Here is a 23,252-nt window from a genome sequence, read left to right on the forward strand (position 1 = left end):
GGACGGTACGAGAGCCCAGCTCTTGATGGCATACGCCATTCCGCGTATACCATTCCACGCACCATACGACGATCGATGCAGCGTCGGATGGAATATCGTCTTCGTCTTCTTCCTCCGGCGACTCCGTGAAAGTGCTAGTCTCCGGCCGTACGTGGAGCTGTCTCTCGCCTCATGGGGCCCATGGTGAGAGATACGCCAATACAGATCACCTATATATAAGAAGAGACTCTCCATGGAGTTCCAGCGGCACAAAACCAAGAACCTACTACACCTGCCATGCGACTAGCCGCCATGGAGACCTCCCCTCATCTAAAGCTCTTCACGCTTGCCCTGCTACTAGCCTCGATTCCCCACGCCATGGCAGCACCACCCCCATCCCTCCTGGAAGAACAGGCAGGCGCCCTCCTTGCCTGGAAAGCCACCATACAGAGCCCCCCAGCCCAGCTCCAGTCTTGGGGAAACACCACAACACGGCCATGCGGCTGGTACGGCATCAAGTGCGGCAAGCATCCAGCGAGGAACCAGGAGGTGGTGATCACCGAGATCACTCTTCGGGGGTTGCGGCTGAGGGCGAGGCTAGAGGCCCTCAACTTCACGGCGTTGCATACTCTCACGAGTATCCGACTTCCCTACAATCAGATAAGAGGCCCCTTTCCACCCGCTTTAGCATCATCCTTGCCAAACCTGCGGCACCTACTGCTCCAGGGGAATAACATTTCCGGTGAAATACCATGCCAAATAAAACACCTAGAGAGTCTAGTGGGGCTGAACTTGTCAAAAAACCACTTGTCTAGTCAAATACCCATAGAAGTAGGATACCTAAAGAAACTGATCAGGCTAGATTTTTTCAGCAACAACCTCACAGGCCCCATTCCAAAAAGTCTAGTGAATTGTACTAAACTCACTATCTTGCACCTATCGGCTAATCAACTTTCTGGTTGCATTCCTCCGGAAGTAGGTTACCTGGTGAATTTACAACGGCTGGATCTTAGCAACAACACACTCATAGGTTCCATTCCTGATACCTTTAGAAATTTGACAAAGCTCACTACCTTGTACCTACATACTAACCAACTTTCTAGGTGTATTCCCCCAGAACTAGGTTACTTGATGAATCTAGAAAAGTTGGATCTTAGCATAAACAAACTCATGGGTCCCATCCCCCATGCCTTTGGAAATTTGACCAAACTCACTACCTTATACCTAAGGGGTAACCAACTCTCCGGCTATATTCCTCGAAAACTAGGCTATCTTGTGAATCTAGAAGGTTTGGGTCTTGGCAGAAACAAACTCGTGGGTTCCATCCCCGGTGCCTTTGAAAATTTGACAAAGCTCACTGGTTTGTACCTATGGGATAATCAACTCTCCGGATATATTCCTCGAGAACTAGGTTCCCTATTGAATCTAGAAGACTTTGAACTTCAACACAATCAACTCATGGGTTGCATCCCCAATATGTTTGGAAATTTGACCAAGCTCACTACATTGCTCCTATGGGGTAATCAATTCTCCGGGGGCATTCCTCGAGAACTAGGTCACTTGGTGAATCTGGAGAGCTTGGACCTTAGTGCAAACAAACTCATGGGTTCCATCCCCAATGCCTTTGGAAATTTGACCAAGCTCCCTATCTTGAACCTATTTAATAACCAACTCTCCGGACATGTTCCTCGAGAACTAGGTTCCCTGGTAAATCTAGAAGTGTTGGGTCTTAACAACAACACACTGATGGGTTCCATCCCCAATACCTTTGGAAATTTGACCAAGCTCACTAGCTTGCTCCTATGGGGTAACCAATTCTCAGGGGGCATTCCTCAAGAACTAGGTCACTTGGTGAATCTGGAAAGCTTGGACCTTAGTGCAAACAAACTCATGGGTTCCATCCCCAATGCCTTTGGAAATTTGACCAAGCTCCCTATCTTGAACCTATTTAATAACCAACTCTCCGGACATGTTCCTCGAGAACTAGGTTCCCTGGTAAATCTAGAAGTGTTGGGTCTTAACAACAACACACTGATGGGTTCCATCCCCAATACCTTTGGAAATTTGACCAAGCTCACTAGCTTGCTCCTATGGGGTAACCAATTCTCAGGGGGCATTCCTCAAGAACTAGGTCACTTGGTGAATCTGGAAAGCTTGGACCTTAGTGCAAACAAACTCATGGGTTCCATCCCCAATGCCTTTGGAAATTTGACCAAGCTCCCTATCTTGAACCTATTTAATAACCAACTCTCCGGACATGTTCCTCGAGAACTAGGTTCCCTGGTAAATCTAGAAGTGTTGGGTCTTAACAACAACACACTGATGGGTTCCATCCCCAATACCTTTGGAAATTTGACCAAGCTCACTAGCTTGCTCCTATGGGGTAACCAATTCTCAGGGGGCATTCCTCAAGAACTAGGTCACTTGGTGAATCTGGAAAGCTTGGACCTTAGTGCAAACAAACTCATGGGTTCCATCCCCAATGCCTTTGGAAATTTGACCAAGCTCCCTATCTTGAACCTATTTAATAACCAACTCTCCGGACATGTTCCTCGAGAACTAGGTTCCCTGGTAAATCTAGAAGTGTTGGGTCTTAACAACAACACACTGATGGGTTCCATCCCCAATACCTTTGGAAATTTGACCAAGCTCACTAGCTTGCTCCTATGGGGTAACCAATTCTCAGGGGGCATTCCTCAAGAACTAGGTCACTTGGTGAATCTGGAAAGCTTGGACCTTAGTGCAAACAAACTCATGGGTTCCATCCCCAATGCCTTTGGAAATTTGACCAAGCTCCCTACCTTGCAATTATGGCGTAACCAACTTTCCGGTTGTATTCCTCGAGAGCTAGGTTCCCTTGTGAGTCTAGAAGACTTGGACCTTAGCACAAACAAACTCACTGGTTCCATCCCTAATACATTAGGAAATTTGACCAAGCTCACTACTTTATACCTCAATGATAATCAGTTCTACGGGCATGTTCCAAAAGAAACTGGTAGCTTAATGAATCTCAAATATCTACAAATTGATGGTAACAATCTCTCTGGTCCATTGCCACCTGATTTGTGCGCTGGTGGCATGCTCAAGAGATTAACTGCACATGGAAACAATCTCAACGGACCTCTGCCATCAAGTTTAGTAAATTGCAAAAGCCTAGTTAGAGTTCGTCTTGAAAGCAATAAAATTGAAGGAGATATTTCTGAGATGGGAGTTTATCCAAATCTGGTCTACATAGATATGAGCTCAAATAAATTGTTTGGTCAATTATCTTATCACTGGGGAGGATGTCATAATCTTACAATGCTAAGAATCTCAAACAACAACCTTGCCGGGGAAATACCGACAAGTTTGGGGCAACTATCTGGACTAAGGATACTTGATCTTTCGTCAAACAAGCTTGAAGGAGAGATTCCAAGTGCACTAGGCAATCTAAGAGAATTGTTCAACCTGAGCCTCGCGGTCAATTTGTTCCATGGTAGCATTCCACGAGAAATTGGTGCAATGTCGAGTTTGGAATTACTGGATTTGTCATCAAATAACCTTAATGGTTTGGCGCAAGACTCAATCAAGAATTGTTTGAGGCTTCGCCTTTTGAAGTTGAATAACAATAACTTCAAAGGAAACATCCCCGCCGAGCTAGGCTTATTGCGCAACCTACATGACCTATTGGATTTAAGTGAAAATTCATTTACTGGGGCAATACCAAGCCAACTTAGTGGTTTGGTCATGCTAGATACTCTTAATCTGTCACACAATGAACTTAATGGCTCCATCCCGTCATCATTTCAATATATGAGAAGCTTGACAACCATTGATCTATCTTACAATGAATTGGAGGGGCCGGTACCGGATAGTAAGGTCTTCCAAGGAGCTTCAGTCCAGCAGTTCATGCATAATAAGATGTTATGTGGTGTGGTGAAAGGATTGCCCCCTTGCAATAGTGCAATTCAGAGCAGAGGGGGTAGGGAGGGATACAAAATACTTGTATTAGCCACCGTTCCTGCCCTTATATCTCTTGTTGTTGTTGCGGTGCTATTGATGTTTTGTCATGAAAGAAAGAAACCCAAGGAAACGAACACTGATAAAGTAACGCAAGCAATTACCTTCTCTATTTGGAGTGTTGATGGGGCAAATGTTTTCAAGCAAATCATTGAAGCAACCAACAATTTTAGCGAGATGCACTGCATAGGAATTGGGGGTTATGGATCTGTCTACAAAGCTAAACTTGCAACACGTGAAATATTTGCAGTGAAGAAGATACATATGATAGAAGATGGGTGTTGCTTGAATGAGACGGTATTCAATCGTGAAATCGAGTCACTGATGAAGATTCGTCATCGAAACATCATAAAATTGTTTGGGTATTGTTCGTCTAGCCAAGGTAGATTCCTTATCTATGAATACATGGAGGGAGGAGACCTGGCAAAAACACTGAAGGACAATAAAAGGGCAATTGAATTGGACTGGAGAAGGCGGATACATATCATGTTGGATGTGGTTCATGCATTGGCATACATGCATCATGATTGCTCAACACCAATAGTCCATCGAGATATAACGAGCAACAACATTTTGCTTAATCTAGAATTTAGAGCATGCATATCTGACTTCGGTACAGCAAAAATTCTCAATATTGATGGCCGAAATCACACAAGGCTTGCTGGGACGAAAGGCTATCTTGCCCCAGGTAAAGAAAAACAACAGCTTAACTACTAGTTAATTTTGTGTTCTTGACAATAAATATGTACGCAGATGTAGAGTTTGATGTAATCTAATAATTGACACTACTTGTTTTTTTCTATAAATTGCAGAGCTAGCATATACAGAAAATATGACGGAGAAATGTGATGTATACAGCTTTGGAGTGCTTGTTTTGGAGCTATTTATGGGATCTCATCCAGGCGATTTTCTCTCATCCCTCTCGTTGGCCAACAAGATCAATGTTGTGTGCCTGCAGGATTTGCTGGACCCCAGGCTTGTGATTCCAGATGCTGAGACTGCTAGAAGAATATATTGCATGCTTAGTGTCGCAGCTCAGTGTCTGGAGCCACGTCCATCACACAGGCCAACAGCACGACAAGCCAGTGATGAGCTATCTACGACTAAAGCTTGTGGAGATCATGTTGATTATTTGCATGCTGGTATTACCTTTCCTGCATTGTAGTGCCTTTATGGTCAGCCTAATGGGCGACGAATCCGCATCATGCGGTTTCTTCTCTACCGACCTATTTGTTTCAAAAAAGTGTTGTTTTCTCTGTAACTGATATATATGGAACTAGCGAACTTGTACTGATGCACCATTATAAACCCCTGTGGCTTGATTTTAACATCGTACAAAGAGACAATTCACTAGGGCTGTCGAGCAGGTGTTCCACAAGGAGTTCATCCGCGTGGCCGGGACAAGCTGCGTGCTGACGGTCGCGCATTCCGACAACCTAACCTTGTGCGATCAGGTACCTTATACCTAATTTTACTGGCTCGAATTGAACATCACATATACAACCGCAAAGTGCTAGGCATGCATGGTTTTCTGATCTCTTCTTAATTTGGCATGGTGAGAAGGTGAGGTTGTTGAGCAGGACGGATGTGTTCATCTCAGCGCACGGGGCGCAGATGACGAACCTAGTGTTCATGGACCGGAAGAGCAGCATCATGGAGTTGTACCTGATGGGATGGAGGCAGTTCGTGTTCCATGCGGGGATGCGGCATGAAGGCTCGTGGTGGGACCCCGCCGGTGACCCATGCCCCGACGGCAACCCGGACATCTTCAGCTGCTACAAGAACCGGTGGATCGGGATGGACGAGGCTGCCTTCACCGAGTTTGCAGCCAAGGTCTTCGCCGCTAACAAAGGCGCGGCGAGGCGAGGGCAAGAAGCGGGAACTAATTGCAAATGCAGCTAGCCAGCCCTCCCTCTATTTTTGTGGTAATTAAGAATAGGCCCCTTTTTCTTGCAACAATGAGATCAGAGCCATCAAAACGAGCGCAATTGGGATTGCAACTATTCTCCTTGTCTTGTTTTCATGGGAATTGCTAGGATGGGCGCTGAGGTTGGGATTGCCAGGTGACCTTGACGTTGACGTCCAGTCTGAAGGCGGGCAGCGGCCTGCCAGATTATTTTTAGATACATCCAGCTTCTTCAGCAATCTGAGCTCCATTAGGCTGGAGGGCACCTGGTCTGTCAAGTTGTTGCCATTCAACCTTATAGCCGAGAGCATATGTAGTAAGATTTCCAAGACTGCTGCTAATACTTTCCTTGAGGCCATATCCCGACAGATTTAGCTGTGAGACTCTCCCCTCATAGCATACCACACCAGCCCAATTGCTGCACGCAACGGCGGAGCTATATACATTTTCCTGACAACGTTAATGCTTATTCAATTGTCATATGTTTCATAGTTGTGCTACGATAGATATCATTTGGAGATTTTTTATATCATTTTCGTATCAAAATTTCATTATTCAGAAAATTGATGATATTTTGATGTTAATACTAAGTTTCCAATGAAAATATCATTTTTATTAATAATTCCAATGATACTGACAATGATAATTTTGACACTTCTTTTTTTTTGCGAGAAAACTTCTAATCTATTCATCTTCAATTATGATAGTACAACGAATGCCAGAAAAAAGAAAAATTACATCCAGATCTATAGAACACCTAGCAACGACTACAAGTACTGAAGCGAGCCGAATGTGTGGTGCCGTCATTGCCGCTCACTCGCCGGAGCCGGGCAAAACTTGTTGTAGTAGACAGTCAGAAAGTCGTCGTGCTAAGGCCCTATAGGACAAGCTCAACAGAACAACAAACGCCATCGATGAATACTAGCGTATATCGAGTGATCCAACCTGAAAACACATGAACGTAGACAAACTACAGCCAGATCTGAGCAAATCCACCAAGGACAGATCCGCCGGAGACACACCTCCATACACCCACCGATGATGCTAGACACACCATCGGAGCGGGGGCTAGGAGGGGAGAACCTTATTTCATCTTCAGGGAGTCGTTGCCGTCTCATCTTCCTGAGCAGGACACAAGCCCTAACAAAACGCAAAGAAACAACTGGAAACAGAGCCCTCCCGCCGGCAAGGGCCAAGATCCACCGTGCCACCATGGCCCTAAGGCCACCGGAGACGAGGCGGACCGACGGCGGCGCCGGCAAGAGGCAGGGGAACCCTAGATTTTTCTTGGGGAGGAGGCAACCCCTCTTGGTCTTAGCTAGCTAACTCAGGTATGACACTTCTTAATGATACTAGAGAATACCTCGTGCGTTGCTGGGGAATTATTTGCAATATATTTCAATGATTTGATTAAGCTTCCATCATTGAATTAATAATATACTCTCTCACTACTAGGGAAAAGCCTATACACAGAATCTTACCAGTAGCGCTGTACAAAATCAAACGCTACTGCTACTTAGTAGCAGCGCGCGTAAATAAACCGCGCTACTGCTATGACTTTTGCTGTAGCGCGTACTAGCGAAAAGCGCTGCTGCTATGTTTGAACTGGGCGCGCATGGCTAGCCCAACCTAGCAGTAGCGCGTATACTGGCTCAGCGCTACTGCTACTCTCCTTAGCTGTAGCGCGCTTACGTGTAAGGCGCTGCTGCTACCGGAAATAAAATAAAGTGAAAAACAAGTATAAAAGTAAATGAAAATGGAAGAAATAGGAAAAGGAGAAAGGGAAAAAATAAAATGTAAAGAAAAATAAAAGAGAAAAGGGAAAAAAGGAGAAAGGAATAGCAGTAGCGGGTTTCAGGAAACGCGCTATAGCTAACTTAGCTATAGCGCGTTTTCGGAAACGCGCTACCGTTACGTTTTACTTAAACAGCGGTCCCCCCCCCCCCCGGCCCCCGGCCACCACTTCTTCCCCAAATCCCTCGCCCTCGCCGCCGTCTCCCCAATTCGCCGTCGCCCCACTTCGCCGCCGTCTCCTGCCGGCGTGGACGCCCGCAACCTCACCGTCTCCCCCCGAGGCCGCCGTCACCCTCACCGCCGCCGCCCGAGGCCGCCCTCAGCCTCACCACCGCCGCCCGAGACCGCCCTCGACGTCACCGTCGGCGCCCTCCACCTCATCGCCGCCCGAGCCCGCCCAGGACCGCCGTTGCCCGTGCCCGAGCCCGCCCTCTCCGCCCCTGCCTCCATCACCGAGAACCTCCCCGCCACCGTCTCTCCCCTCTCTGTAAGTCCCCCACCCCTCCCCCCACTCATCTCTCTCTGCATTCTAGAGAAAAAATTAGTGGAGCAAAAGTTTGTTTATAGCAAAAAATTTAGTTTAGAGCAAAGAATGTTAAGTAGTAGATGTTAGAGCAAAAATTAGTTTAGAGCAAAAAATTTGGTTTACAACAAAAGTTAGTTAGGGCAGTAGGGTTTAATTAGGGTAGATGCTGCTTGTATAGTATATAGTGATACTAGTAGATGTTAATTAGGTTAGGGCAATAGTGGTACTATTAGATGTTAATTAGATGTTTTTCAGTTAGGGCACTAGAGTTTTGCTAGGTTAATTAGGTTAGTAGTGCTGCTAGTAGTATTGGTACAGTAGGTTAATTAGGTGATGTTAAATGAATAACCTAAATGAATGAAATTAGTAGTTAACTGAATTTTTTTCCTTTCATCATTATAGAGCACTAAAGTTAACTGAAATTTGTTCTATTAGTAGTTAAATGAATTTTCTTCTACACTGTTTGCACATGTGGTTGCTCGTGTATATTTGGACACTGTTTGCAGGGAATGATACTTAATGGCCTATGTTTTGCCGGAATGTTGATTCATTTTTTTCCGGCAAATTTTAGGTTCTCGATTTGTCCACTTTTTAGCAAAGCTCATGCCGAAATTTTCCATGAATTTCGGCATGACTTGTGCTACAAACTAGGACATATCGAGTGCCCGTGATTTGCCACACCGGGAAGGAGTCAACAGTCCTGCAAAACAATAGGCCTTTTTATGTCATTATTCATTTTATTAGGTCTAGAATTAATTGACTAGATTTAATCATAGGAAACATGGCTAGCAACGATGAAGGACAGGGTTCTGGTGATTGCGACGACGCCTATCGGGCGGCAGACGAATTTTTTAGCCTTACCGATGATCAACCGATGTTATTGCTGGGCCCACCGGTGGCATCGGGGACTGAGACCGACACGCAGACCGGTGCTGAGACTGAGACCGGCGCTCAGACTCAGACTGGCATCGAGACCGGCGCTGCCTCGGGGAGCGGAGCCGGTGTAGAACCGAAAGCAAAGAGGCAACGGGTTCCTAACAAACTCAGGACTACTAGAGTGGTGGTCACGGAGGTGGACGACGGCAATTTTGAGCCAACGGCGCCCAAGGAAGCGCGTCGATGCTACGGGCGCGCCGTCCTCATCATCCTCTACCCCTGATTCTTCCACGCTCTTTACTTGGACTCGTCGAAGAACATTCACAAAAAGGATTACACCCACATCATGTTGGAAATATGCCCTAGAGGCAATAATAAATTGGTTACTATTATTATATTTCCTTGTTCATGATAATCGTTTATTATCCATGCTAGAATTGTATTGATAGGAAACTCAGATACATGTGTGGATACATAGACAACACCATGTCCCTAGTAAGCCTCTAGTTGACTAGCTCGTTGATCAATAGATGGTTACGGTTTCCTGACCATGGACATTAGATGTCGTTGATAACGGGATCACATCATTAGGAGAATGATGTGATGGACAAGACCCAATCCTTAGCCTAGCACAAGATCATGTAGTTCATTTGCTAAAGCTTTTCTAATGTCAAGTATCATTTCCTTAGACCATGAGATTGTGCAACTCCCGGATACCGTAGGAGTGCTTTGGGTGTGCCAAACGTCACAACATAACTGGGTGACTATAAAGGTACACTACAGGTATCTTCGAAAGTGTCTGTTGGGTTGGCACGAATCGAGACTGGGATTTGTCACTCCGTGTAAGCGGAGAGGTATCTCTGGGCCCACTCGGTAGGACATCATCATAATGTGCACAATGTGATCAAGGAGTTGATCACGGGATGATGTGTTACGGAACGAGTAAAGAGACTTGCCGGTAACGAGATTGAACAAGGTATCGGGATACCGACGATCGAATCTCGGGCAAGTACAATACCGCTAGACAAAGGGAATTGTATACGGGATTGATCGAATCCTCGACATCATGGTTCATCCGATGAGATCATCGTGGAACATGTGGGAACCAACATGGGTATCCAGATCCCGCTGTTGGTTATTGACCGGAGAACGTCTCGGTCATGTCTGCATGCTTCCCGAACCCGTAGGGTCTACACACTTAAGGTTCGGTGACGCTAGGGTTATAGAAATATTAGTATGCGGTAACCCGAATGATGTTCGGAGTTCCGGATGAGATCCCGGACGTCATGAGGAGTTCCGGAATGGTTGGGAGGTAAAGAATTATATATAGGAAGTGCTATTTCGGCCATCGGGACAAGTTTCGGGGTCACCGGTATTGTACCGGGACCACCGGAAGGGTCCCGGGGGTCCACCGGGTGGGGCCACCTGCTCCGGGGGGCCACATGGGCTATAGGGGTGTGCGCCTTGGCCTATATGGGCCAAGGGCACCAGCCCCAAGAGGCCCATGCGCCAAGAGATAAGGAAAGGAAGAGTCCTAAAGGGGGAAGGCACCTCCTAGGTGCCTTGGGGAGGAGGGACTCCTCCCTAGCCGCACCCTTCCTGGGAGGAAGGGCCAAGGCTGCGCCCCCCCTCTCCCTTGGCCCTATATATAGTGGGGGGAAGGGAGGGCAGCCACACCTGAGCCCTGGCGCCTCCCTCTCCCTCCCGTGACACATCTCCCTCCTCCCGCAGCGCTTGGCGAAGCCCTGTTGGAATCCCGCTACTTCCACCACCATGCCGTCGTGCTGCTGGATCTCCATCAACCTCTCCTCCCCCCTTGTTGGATCAAGAAGGAGGAGACGTCGCTGCTCCGTACGTGTGTTGAACTCTGAGGTGCCGTTCGTTCGGCGCTAGGATCATCGGTGATTTGGATCACGACGAGTACGACTCCATCAACCCCGTTCACTTGAACGCTTCCGCTTAGCGATCTACAAGGGTATGTAGATGCACTCTCCTTCCCCTCGTTGTTGGTTTCTCCATAGATAGATCTTGGTGACACGTAGGAAAATTTTGAATTTCTGCTACGTTCCCCAACAGTGGCATCATGAGCTAGGTCTATTGTGTAGATTCTATGCATGAGTAGAACACAACGTAGTTGTGGGCGTTGATTTTGTTCAATATGCTTACCGTTACTAGTCCAATCTTGATTCGGCGGCATTGTGGGATGAAGCGGCCCGGACCAACCTTACATGTTCGCTTACGTGAGACCGATTCCACCGACTGACATGCACTAGTTGCATAAGGTGGCTGGCGGGTGTCTGTCTCTCCCACTTTAGTCGGATCGGATTCGATGAAAAGGGTCCTTATGAAGGGTAAATAGCAATTGGCATATCACGTTGTGGTCTTTGCGTAGGTAAGAAACGTTCTTGCTACAAACCCATAGCAGCCACGTAAAACATGCAAACAACAATTAGAGGACGTCTAACTTGTTTTTGCAGGGTATGCTATGTGATGTGATATGGCCAAAGGGTGTGATGAATGATATATGTGATGTATGAGATGATCATGTTCTTGTAATAGGAATCACGACTTGCATGTCGATGAGTATGACAACCGGCAGGAGCCATAGGAGTTGTCTTTATTTATTTATGACCTGCGTGTCAACTTAAACGTCATGTAATTACTTTACTTTATTGCTAAAGCGTTAGCCATAGTAGTAGAAGTAATAGATGACGAGACAACTTCAATAAGACACGATGATGGAGATCATGGTGTCATGCCGGTGACAATGATGATCATGGAGCCCCGAAGATGGAGATCAAAAGGAGCAAAATGATATTGGCCATATCATGTCACTATTTGATTGCATGTGATGTTTATCATGTTTATGCATCTTATTTGCTTAGAACGACGGTAGTAAATAAGATGATCCCTCATTAAAATTTCAAGAAAGTGTTCCCCCTAACTGTGCACCGTTGCGAAAGTTCGTCGTTTCGAAGCACCACGTGATGATCGGGTGTGATAGATTCTTATGTTCTAATACAACGGGTGTTGACGAGCCTAGCATGTACAGACATGGCATCGGAACACATGCAAAACACTTAGGTTGACTTGACGAGCCTAGCATGTACAGACATGGCCTCGGAACACAGAAGACCGAAAGGTCGAGCATGAGTCGTATGGTAGATACGATCAACATGAAGATGTTCACCGATGTTGACTAGTCCGTCTCACGTGATGATCGGACACGGCCTAGTTGACTCAGATCATGTAATCACTCAGATGAAGAGAGGGATGTCTATCTGAGTGGGAGTTCATAAGATGAACTTGTTTATCCTGAACATAGTCAAAAGGTCTTCGCAAATTATGTCGTAGCTCGCGCTTCAGTTCTACTGTTTAGATATGTTCCTAGAGAAAATTTAGTTGAAAGATGATAGTAGCAATTATGCGGACTAGGTCCGTAAACTGAGGATTGTCATCATTGCTTCATAGAAGGCTTATGTCCTTAATGCACTGCTCAGTGTGCTGAACCTCGAACGTTGTCTGTGGATGTTGCGAATATCTGACATACACATTTTGATAACTACGTGATAGTTCAGTTAAATGGTTTAGAGTTGAGGCACCGAAGACGTTTTGAAACGTCGCAAAACATATGAGATGTTTTGAGGGCTGAAATTGGGATTTCAGGCTTGTGCCCACGTCAAGAGGTATAAGACCTCCGACGATTTTATTAACCTGCAAACTAAGGGAGAAAAGCTCAATTGTTGAGCTTGTGCTCAGATTGTCTGAGTACAACAATCATTTGAATCAAGTGGGAGTTGATCTTCCAGATGAGATAGTGATGTTTCTTCGAAGTCATTACCACCAAGCTGCTAGAGCTTCGTGATGAACTATAATATATTAGGGACATATATGATGATCCTTGAGATATTCGCGATGTTTGACACCACAAAAGTAGAAATCAAGAAGGAGCATCAATTGTTGATGGTTGGTGAAACCACTAGTTTCAAGATGGGCAAGGGCAAGAAGGGATACTTCATGAAACGGCAATTCAGCTGGTGCTCTAGTGAAGAAACCCAAGGTTGAACCCAAACTCGAGACTAAGTGCTTCTGTAATAAGGGGAACAGCCACTGGAGCAGAATTACCCTAGATACTTGGTAGATGAGAAGGCTGGCAAGGTCGATAGAAGTATATTGGATATGCATTACAATGGGTACTTTACTAGTACTCCTAGTAGCACTAGGGTATTAGATACCGGTTCGGTTGCTAAGTGTTAGTAACTCGAAATAAAAGCTACGGAATAAACGGAGACTAGCTAAAAGGTGAGATGGCGATATGTGTTGGAAGTATTTCCAAGGATTGATCAAATATCGTACGCTCCCTCTACCATCGAGATTGGTATTAAAACCTAAATAATTGTTATTTGGTGTTTGCGTTGAGCATAGACATGATTGGATTATGTCTATCATAATACGGTTATTCATTTAACGAGAATAATGGTTACTCTGTTTATTTGAATAATACCTTCAATGGTCTTACACCTAAAATGAATGGTTTATTGAATCTCGATCGTAGTGATACACATGTTCATGCCAAAAGATAGTAATGATAGTACCACCTACTTGTGGCACTGCCACGTAAGTCATATCGGTATAAAACGCATGAAGAAGCTCCATGTTGATGGATCTTTGGGCTCACTCGTTTTGAAAAGTTTGAGACATGCGAACCATGTCTATTGGTGTATATGCATGAAGAAACTCCATGCAAATGGATCATTTGGACTCACTTGATTTTTGAATCACTTGAGACATGCAAATCATACCACATGGGCAAGATGACTGAAAGACTCGTTTTCAGTAAAATGGAACTAGAAAGCAACTTGTTGGAAGTAATGCATTTTGATGTGTGCAGTCCAATGAGTGCTGAGGCGTGTAGTGGATATCGTTATGTTCTTACTTCACAGATGATTTGAGTAGATGTTGAGTATATTTACTTGATGAATCACGAGTCTGAATTATTGAAAGGTTCAAGTAATTTCAGGGTGAAGTTGAAAGATCGTCGTGACAAGAGGATAAAGTATCTATGATATGATCATAGAGATGAATATCTGAATTACGAGTTTGGCACAGAATTAAGACATTGTGAAAATTGTTTCACAACTGATACAGCCTGGAACGCCATAGTGTGATGGTGTGTCCGAACATCATAACTGCACCCTATTGGATATGATGCATACCATGATGTCTCTTATCGAATTACCATAATAGTTTATGAGTTAGGCATTAGAGACAACCACATTCACTTTAAATAGGGCACCACGTAATTCCGATGAGATGACACCGTATGAACTATGGTTTAGAGAAACCTAAGATGTCATTTCTTAAAAGTTTGGGGCTGCGACGCTTATGTGAAAAAGTTTCAGGCTGATAAGCTCGAACCCAAAGCGGATAAATGCATCTTCATAGGACACCCAAAACAGTTGGGTATACCTCCTGTCTCAGATCCGAAAGCAATAAGGGATTGTTTCTGGAATCGGGTCCTTTCTCGAGGAAAAGTTTCTCTCGAAAGAATTGAGTGGGAGGATGGTGGAGACTTGATGAGGTTATTGAACCGTCTCTTCAACTAGTGTGTGGCAGGGCACAAAGAGTTGTTCCTGTGGCACCTACACCAATTGAAGTGGAAGCTTATGATATTGATCATGAAACTTCGGATCAAGTCACTCCCAAACCTCGTAGGATGACAAGGATGCGTACTACTTCAGAGTGGTACGTAATCCTGTCTTGAAAGTCATGTTGCTAGACAACAATGAACCTGCGAGCTATGGAAAAGCGATGGTGGGCCCGTATTCCGATAAATGGCTCGAGGCCATATAATCCGAGAGAGGATCCATATATGGAAACAAAGTGTAGACTTTGGAAGAACTACTTGATGGTCGTAAGGCTGTTAGGTACATATGGATTTTAAAAGGAAGACGGACAATGATGGTAAGTATCACCATTAAGAAAGCTCGACTTGTCGTTAAGATGTTTTCCGACAAGTTCAAGGAGATGACTATGATGAGACTTTCTCACTCATAGAGATGCTAAGAGTCCGTTAGAATTATATTAGCGATTACTGCACTATTCATGAAATCTTGCAGATAGGATGTCAAAACATTGTTTCCTCAATGATTTTCTTGAGAAAAGGTTGTATGTGATACAACTGGAAGGTTTTGTCAACCCTGAAAGATGTTAATAAATATGCAAAGCTCCAGCAATCCTTCTAAGGATTGGAGTAAGCATCTCGGAGTTGGAATGTATGCTTTGATAAGATGATCAAAGATTTTGGGTGTATACAAAGTTTATGAGAAACTTGTATTTTCAAAGAAGTGAGTGGGAGCACTATAGAATTTCTGATGAATATATGTTGTTGACATATTGTTGATCAGAAATGACGTAGAATTTCTGGAAAGCATATAGGGTTATTTGGAAAGTGTTTTTCAATGGAAAGCCTGGATTAAGCTACTTGAACATTGAGCATCAAGATCTATAAGGATAGATCAAAACGCTTAATGGTACTTTCAAATAAGCACATACCTTGACATGATCTTGAAGGTGTTCAAGATGGATCAAGTCAAATAAGGAGTTCTTGCCTAAGTTGTAAGGTATGAAGTTAAGACTTAAAGCTCGACCACGGCAGAAGAAAGGGGAAGGACGAAGGTCGTCCCCTATGCTTTTGTCATAGGCTCTCTACAGTATGCTATGTTGTGTGCCGCACCTGAAGTGTGCCTTGCCATGAGTCGGTCAAGGGGTACAAGAGTGATCCAAGAATGGATCACAGGACAGCGGTCAAAGTTATCCTTAGTAACTAGTGGACTAAGGTATTTTCTCGATTATGGAGGTGGTAAAAGAGTTCGTCGTAAAGGGTTACGCCGATGCGAACTTTGACACTAATCCAGATTATTCTGAGTAGTAAACTGGATTCTTATAGTAGAACAGTTATTTGGAATAGCTCCAAATGTAGCGTAGTAGTTGCATCTACAAGATGACATAGAAATTTGCGAAGTACATACGGATCTGAAAGATTCAGACCCTTGACTATAACATCTCTCACAAGCATAACATGATCAAACCCAGAACTCATCGAGTGTTAATCACATGGTAATGTGAACTAGATCATTGACTCTAGTAAACTCTTTGGGTGTTAGTCACATGGGGATGTGACCTTGAGTGTTAATCACATATCGATGTGAACTGGATTATTGACTCTAGTGCAAGTGGGAGACTGTTGGAAATATGCCCTAGAGGCAATAATAAATTGGTTATTATTATTATTATATTTCCTTGTTCATGATAATCGTTTATTATCCATGCTAGAATTGTATTGATAGGAAACTCAGATACATGTGTGGATACATAGACAACACCATGTCCCTAGTAAGCCTCTAGTTGACTAGCTCGTTGATCAATAGATGGTTACGGTTTCCTGACCATGGACATTGGATGTCGTTGATAACGGGATCACATCATTAGGAGAATGATGTGATGGACAAGACCCAATCCTTAGCCTAGCACAAGATCGTGTAGTTCGTTTGCTAAAGCTTTTCTAATGTCAAGTATCATTTCCTTAGACCATGAGATTGTGCAACTCCCGGATACCGTAGGAGTACTTTGGGTGTGCCAAACGTCACAACGTAACTGGGTGACTATAAAGGTACACTACAGGTATCTCCGAAAGTGTCTGTTGGGTTGGCACGAATCGAGACTGGGATTTGTCACTCCGTGTAAGCGGAGAGGTATCTCTGGGCCCACTCGGTAGGACATCATCATAATGTGCACAATGTGATCAAGGAGTTGATCACGGGATGATGTGTTACGGAACGAGTAAAGAGACTTGCCGGTAACGAGATTGAACAAGGTATCGGGATACCGACGATCGAATCTCGAGCAAGTACAATACCGCTAGACAAAGGGAATTGTATACGGGATTGATCGAATCCTCGACATCGTGGTTCATCCGATGAGATCATCGTGGAACATGTGGGAACCAACATGGGTATCCAGATCCCGCTGTTGGTTATTGACCGGAGAACGTCTCGGTCATGTCTGCATGCTTCCCGAACCCGTAGGGTCTACACACTTAAGGTTCGGTGACGCTAGGGTTATAGAGATATTAGTATACGGTAACCCGAATGATGTTCGGAGTCCCAGATGAGATCTCGGATGTCACGAGGAGTTCCGGAATGGTCCGGAGGTAAAGAATTATATATAGGAAGTGCTATTGCGGCCATCAGGACAAGTTTCGGGGTCACTGGTATTGTACCGGGACCACCGGAAGGGTCCCGGGGGTCCACCGGGTGGGGCCACCTGCCCCGGGGGGCCACATGGGCTGTAGGGGTGTGCGCCTTGGCCTATATGGGCCAAGGGCACCAGCCCCAAGAGGCCCATGCGCCAAGAGATAAGGAAAGGAAGAGTCCTAAAGGGGGAAGGCACCTCCTAGGTGCCTTGGGGAGGAGGGACTCCTCCCTAGCCGCACCCTTCCTTGGAGGAAGGGCCAAGGCTGCGCCCCCCCCCCTCTCCCTTGGCCCTATATATAGTGGGGGGAAGGGAGGGCAGCCACACCTGAGCCCTGGCGCCTCCCTCTCCCTCCCGTGACACATCTCCCTCCTCCCGCAGCGCTTGGCGAAGCCCTATTGGAATCCCGCTACTTCCACCACCACGTCGTCGTGCTGCTAGATCTCCATCAACCTCTCCTCCCCCCTTGCTGGATCAAGAAAGAGGAGACGTCGCTGCTCCGTACGTGTGTTGAACTCGGAGGTGCCGTCCGTTCGGCGCTAGGATCATCGGTGATTTGGATCACGACGAGTACGACTCCATCAACCCCGTTCACTTGAACGCTTCCGCTTAGCGATCTACAAGGGTATGTAGATGCACTCTCCTTCCCCTCGTTGCTGGTTTCTCCATAGATAGATCTTGGTGACACGTAGGAAAATTTTGAATTTCTGCTACGTTCCCCAACACATCAAGGATGTTCTCGACAGTGCTATGTTTTACTACCAAGCAAGGGGTGGAGAGGTCAGGGACAAGAAGAGAAGGGGCGGCAGGGTCGCCTTCGGTCATAAGACCGACTTCTGCTGCATCCAGCAACCGAACGATTCTCTTAATGATGGATTCTATGTCCTATACCACATGCTGGAGTACAGACGGGATCACCAGAACCTTCGCATGTCACCTAGATCCGGCGATGCCCATATTCTGCAATGGGCAAAGGACATAGGAGATATCGAGGATCATCGACTTCGATCTGAGTTCTATAACATCCAGCGCGAACTTGCCCAAATCATCATGAAGGAGGTCGTCGGAAGAACAGGGATGTTCTACGGAGAAGGACAAATGTCGTGGGAAGACGTCCGAACATGGATAGCCTCTCAGCGTCTCGACCTGAAGCCTTTCACTAGGCTCGGGGACTATCTCCCTGACTTGGATGGATGGAACGACATGTTGGAGTGATTGTCGATATATGACAATGTGTCCGTTTAGTCCATACTTTCTGTATGACAAAACTTTGAGTTATGCACGGTGAAACTTTATTTGTGATGTAATTAAACCGTCCTCCTCCTCGACTAGCGAAAATCACTCTAGTTAGAGCATTTTGGGGTACGATGAACTTTGTTATTTATGCTTATGATATGTTGGTTTTATTTTTGCCAAGTTTGTCTCTTTCTGTTGCTCAACTATATATGTTGCATATCATCGACTCATGTGATGATGCAGGTGCATAGATCATAGATGGCGAAGAAGTGCTATGCCAGGAGTATATATACGACAAGTGGCCGGAGTGTCAGGCCCTTCCGGTTTCCGAGCGACAGACAGTAGTTAGTTTAGAGGTTCACGCTAATGCGAAAGAGGGATACGAACTCATGTTCTCAAAGTGATAGCTCTTCTCGCGTATATCATTGTTTAGATGGATGACGATGTATTTGCATATCATTCGAGACTTGTATCGCTATTTTTGAGATGATGACGAGAGACCACTTTGTGTTGGATGATGATTATGATGATGACATGATTTGATGAGACTAATTGTATGTATATGCTATGATTACATTTGTATGTGTATGATATGCTAAAGATTATTGTATAAAGCCTATTCAAATACAAAACAAATATGCAAGAAAAAAAACTAATAAATAAACTAGTAGTAGCGAGGGGGGAAATTTAGCAGTAGCACCGCATTGTCAGTAGCGCGTCCCAGCAAACAGCGCTGCAGATAATATCAGTAGCGCCCTTTCCCAAAGAGCGCTACAGCTATTCATGTATAGCAGTAGCGTGGGACAACCGGCGCTACTGCTATACGTTAGCTGTAGAGCCTTATTAGTAGCGCCGGTGCCCGCGCTACTGAGAGGCCCAAAACCCTCGCTGCTGGTAGGCTTTTCGCTAGTAGTGTCTCCTTCCCAAAATAAGTGTCCTGACCTTAGTACAACTTTATACTAAGGTTAGTACAAAGTTAAGACACTCATTTTGGAATGGAGGGAGTATGAACTAAAGCTAAAAAGAAATATTAGATATTTTATTTGATTATTGTGTAGTCAACAAATATTTTGAATACAAGTGGCATAATGTAATGGAAAAAAATTCATGCATGTTGAGTGGATCTTTAATGAGGTGGCATGTATGCTGAGATGGAAGGAGTGCATGAGATCAACTAATAATGAATTTTTTTTCTCATACATGTAGTGGTGGGCCTTTGATGAGGTGGTATGTGTGCATGTTGAGATAAATATGATACTAGAGAAACGCGCGAGGTATTCTCTAGTATCAACTTTTTATGTATATAGGATTACTAAAGGCAACATTAGTGCCAAAATTTAATGTCAATAAGTCTATTAATTGGGAATCTTATGTTTCCTAGACATTGGAAAACATAAGCTTATCATATGAGGCAATGTTCTCGATGGACATCATTTAAATTGAAGTTAATTTAACCAACATGAAGTTTAATGGGCACACATTCTTATGTCATAGGATGATATTCTGGACTACACTGCTTATTTCTCCATAGTGTCATTTAAAAGCACTAAGGTTTTCTTTTCATTTTTATCCATAGAGAAACAAATTAGAACAAAAGTTAAGCATATCTTTAATCCGACAATTGTATAATTCATGCCTAATATTTTATGATGCTCATAAAGTTGCCACCTCTTATCAGCAATGAATGCCCATTAAAAACCTAGCTGCATAGCTCCAACACGCTCTTCTCATTTCTCAAGCTGTTGAGCTCAGGCAAACAATTCTGATACGGCATGCAAGAGCTAACCGGACTCAAGTAGGAGACAAGCACGTTTGTATCACCCGGGCAAATAAAACAACCTAACAAAAGGTATTGATTGAAATAGGCTCTCTAAAACACACAAAAAAATTGTGTACATAATACAATCAAAGTCGCTTACATACATGAGCATACAACCAGCCCTACGCATGGCACGCATGCACACGCGCACATCCTATCCCTATGGGTACTTCCGAGAGACTGAGCCCGCATAACATCTTGAGAATTTACGAAATTACTACAGGCGCCTCCCAGTCAACGGGAACATCTCGTCCCACTGGACAAATATCGCCGAAAGCTTGAAATAAATTCAAGAATAATGCGAGCACCAATGTCAAATCTAGGACTTAAACTCTAGTGTGCTGGGGATGCCACTGTCCTCCTAACCATGCAACCACATGTTGGTTCGCCTAAAACAAAAAACTTGGTACTATATATGTCAATCAAACTATATCAGGAGATGAACAAATGACTACCATCGAAATCACCACATGATTAATGCGAGCACCAATTTCAAGAACAAATTAGAACAAAAATTTTCAGGAGATAAACAAACGACTACCATCAAGAAATAAAGCTGCACTTAAAAACTCTTCCTTGCGCGCATGCATGAGTTTGATCATTGATAAACCCAGTCATATACACTATCATACCGGTTATTTTCCTCCTTGAGAGAGGAGTAACCTGATCGACATGACCTGCTAGCATATGATTATGACCAGTCGCTCATTCATGCATGTGCATAAAAAACTTGCATCTCTCCAACACGTTCTTCTCATTTCCATGCAAACGATTAAGCTGAACTAGATCGACCACTGCCAAATTAAGTAAGTAGTTACCTTCTTCAACTTTGCCAATCCGCCTACAAATCTGCCATGCACCTTCGCCCCCTCTTATCATCGTCAAGCCACAGAGAGACCTAACTGCTAGCCGGTGCACCGAGGAGCTTGAGCAGGAGCAGCAGCAGAGATGGCGACGATGGACAAGTCCGGTGCCTCGGTGTTCGAGCCGGGCAAGCATGCGGTTGAGGCGATCGAGGTGGACGCCGACGACGCGGCGCCGGCACCGCCGGTCCCGGTGCTGATCGTTGCGCCCAAGGACGCGGGGACGTACCCGGTCATCATGCTCCTGCATGGCTTCCTCCTCCGCAACCACTACTACCAGCACCTCCTCCGGCACGTCGCGTCCCACGGCTACATCACGGTCGCGCCCCAGTTCAGCGTCAGCAACAGCCTGGTGCCGCCGTTGGGCGACAACGAGGACATCACGGCGGCGGCCAGGGTCGCGGACTGGCTCCCCGGCGACCTCCCCTCCGTGCTCCCCGACGGCGTGGAGGCGGAGCTCCCGAGGCTCGCCCTGGCCGGCCACACGGCCTTCGCGCTGGCTCTCGACCACGGGGTGACCCACCTGGCCAGATTCTCGGTGCTCATCGGCCTCGACCCCGTCGCCGGTGCCGGGAGGTCCGCCCAGCCGTGATCCTGTCGAGCACCGCCTGCCGTGAAATGCCGGGGGCTAGATCCACCAATGTAAATAAATGGTGTTGTGGACTTCCGGTACTAATTAAGGACAATCATGGTAAATAAATTATGTAAAAAACACTGGAAAAATAGCGTGTTACAACATCGCTGATAGCATGCTATAGTGTCAGAAGTTGTCTCGCTAAATAAATCAATATGGAGACAAATGTGTTGGTAAGAAAGTCAGAGACTTCTCGAACTATTGTTTGGAAGTCGAAGCCTCTGGGTTTTTTTTGGACGTTTCACCAAACAATGTATCCTTATTTTTGCATGAAATATAAACTATTATGATAGCTTTTCCAGAAAACAATTTACAGTGGCTCGCTAATAGCGTATTATAAGGTCGACGCTATTAAACTATAGCACACTATTTTGCGGAAATTGCCTTTGGTGACTGAGCTCACTGGAGGCCTCCAGATTCAAAATTCAAATTTCATCTAAATTCATATTTTTATGTTTCAAAAAATTCTGAAAAAGTATAGATATACATGAACGCATAACACACATGTGTGTAAATTTTCAGGGCAAAGCACGATGAAATGAGGGCTGTGCAAAAAAGACAAATCTGGAGCTGTTTAGCACATGATACTATTCATCCTCCCAGACCATGAATTTGTCTTTTTTGTACAAGTCGCATTTCAACGTATTTCATCATGAAATTTTACACACATGTGAGTTACATCCATATACATACTCGCATATTTGGTTTCAGAATTTTTTAAAACATAAAAGTTTGAATTTGAATTTTTCAAAAATAAAGGCCTCCAAAACGCCATTCTCGTTATTTTGTTCCTTGATAAAAAAACTAGTTCTATTGTGATATATGTTGAACATAAATACATTTATGCAAAGAAATCAAACTTGTGTACATAAATAAAACAAACAAGTCTATTAATTTTAGTTTTTGGGGGGAACAGGTCTATAAGGGCAAATCTAGCGATCCCTTATAAATTGTTAACCCCTCAAAAAAAAAGAGGGATTAACACACCTAGCCCATCCCCTATCTAGTTAAGTCTCAAAACCATGCCCCCTCTCTTATTTTAAGCGGCACACACATTTCTTAGGAAAAACTATTCCCATCTCAACTCCTGCCCTCGGCGCCACCTCTTCCTGCCTCGGTCGCCGAATGTCATCGCTACCACCACCGCCAGTCCTGATTTTGATGGAAATGGAACCGAAGGCCGCCTCCTCAGCCGTGCCGGCCACTCCCGCTGGCGCTACGCTGCAGGAGTTGACCCCACGTGTCGCCTCTCGGGCCAAGGAAGCACCTCGGGATGAAGAGCCTGGTGTGGACCGCCATGATCTCAATAAAGACCGGTGGCAAGGCCATACTGGCCTTGAAGAATCTCGGTCGCCCTCTGCTTGCTC

The 23,252-nt window shown here is 45.0% G+C and overlaps 1 protein-coding gene across 1 annotated transcript; it reads left to right on the forward strand.

Annotated features, from left to right (window-relative positions):
* The first annotated feature begins 255 nt into the window (after positions 1–255).
* On the forward strand, positions 256–6,242 carry LOC123087404 (probable leucine-rich repeat receptor-like protein kinase At1g35710). Its single transcript, XM_044509405.1, has 3 exons — positions 256–4,666; positions 4,791–5,432; positions 5,542–6,242. The coding sequence occupies exons 1-2, from the start codon at positions 277–279 to the stop codon at positions 5,141–5,143; spliced, it is 4,743 nt and encodes a 1,580-aa protein (XP_044365340.1). The 5' UTR covers positions 256–276; the 3' UTR covers positions 5,144–5,432; positions 5,542–6,242.
* The last annotated feature ends 17,010 nt before the right edge of the window (positions 6,243–23,252 follow it).

The sequence above is a fragment of the Triticum aestivum genome, chromosome 4A, assembly GCF_018294505.1.
Source record: "Triticum aestivum cultivar Chinese Spring chromosome 4A, IWGSC CS RefSeq v2.1, whole genome shotgun sequence".
Classification (NCBI taxonomy): Eukaryota; Viridiplantae; Streptophyta; class Magnoliopsida; order Poales; family Poaceae; genus Triticum; species Triticum aestivum.

Bases quoted from the DNA above. Each gene is read 5' to 3' on its own strand.
- LOC123087404 (XM_044509405.1), top strand. From the start codon at position 277: ATGCGACTAGCCGCCATGGAGACCTCCCCTCATCTAAAGCTCTTCACG. The intron at 4,667-4,790 runs GTAAAGAAAAAC...TATAAATTGCAG, and splicing joins GAAAGGCTATCTTGCCCCAG to AGCTAGCATATACAGAAAAT.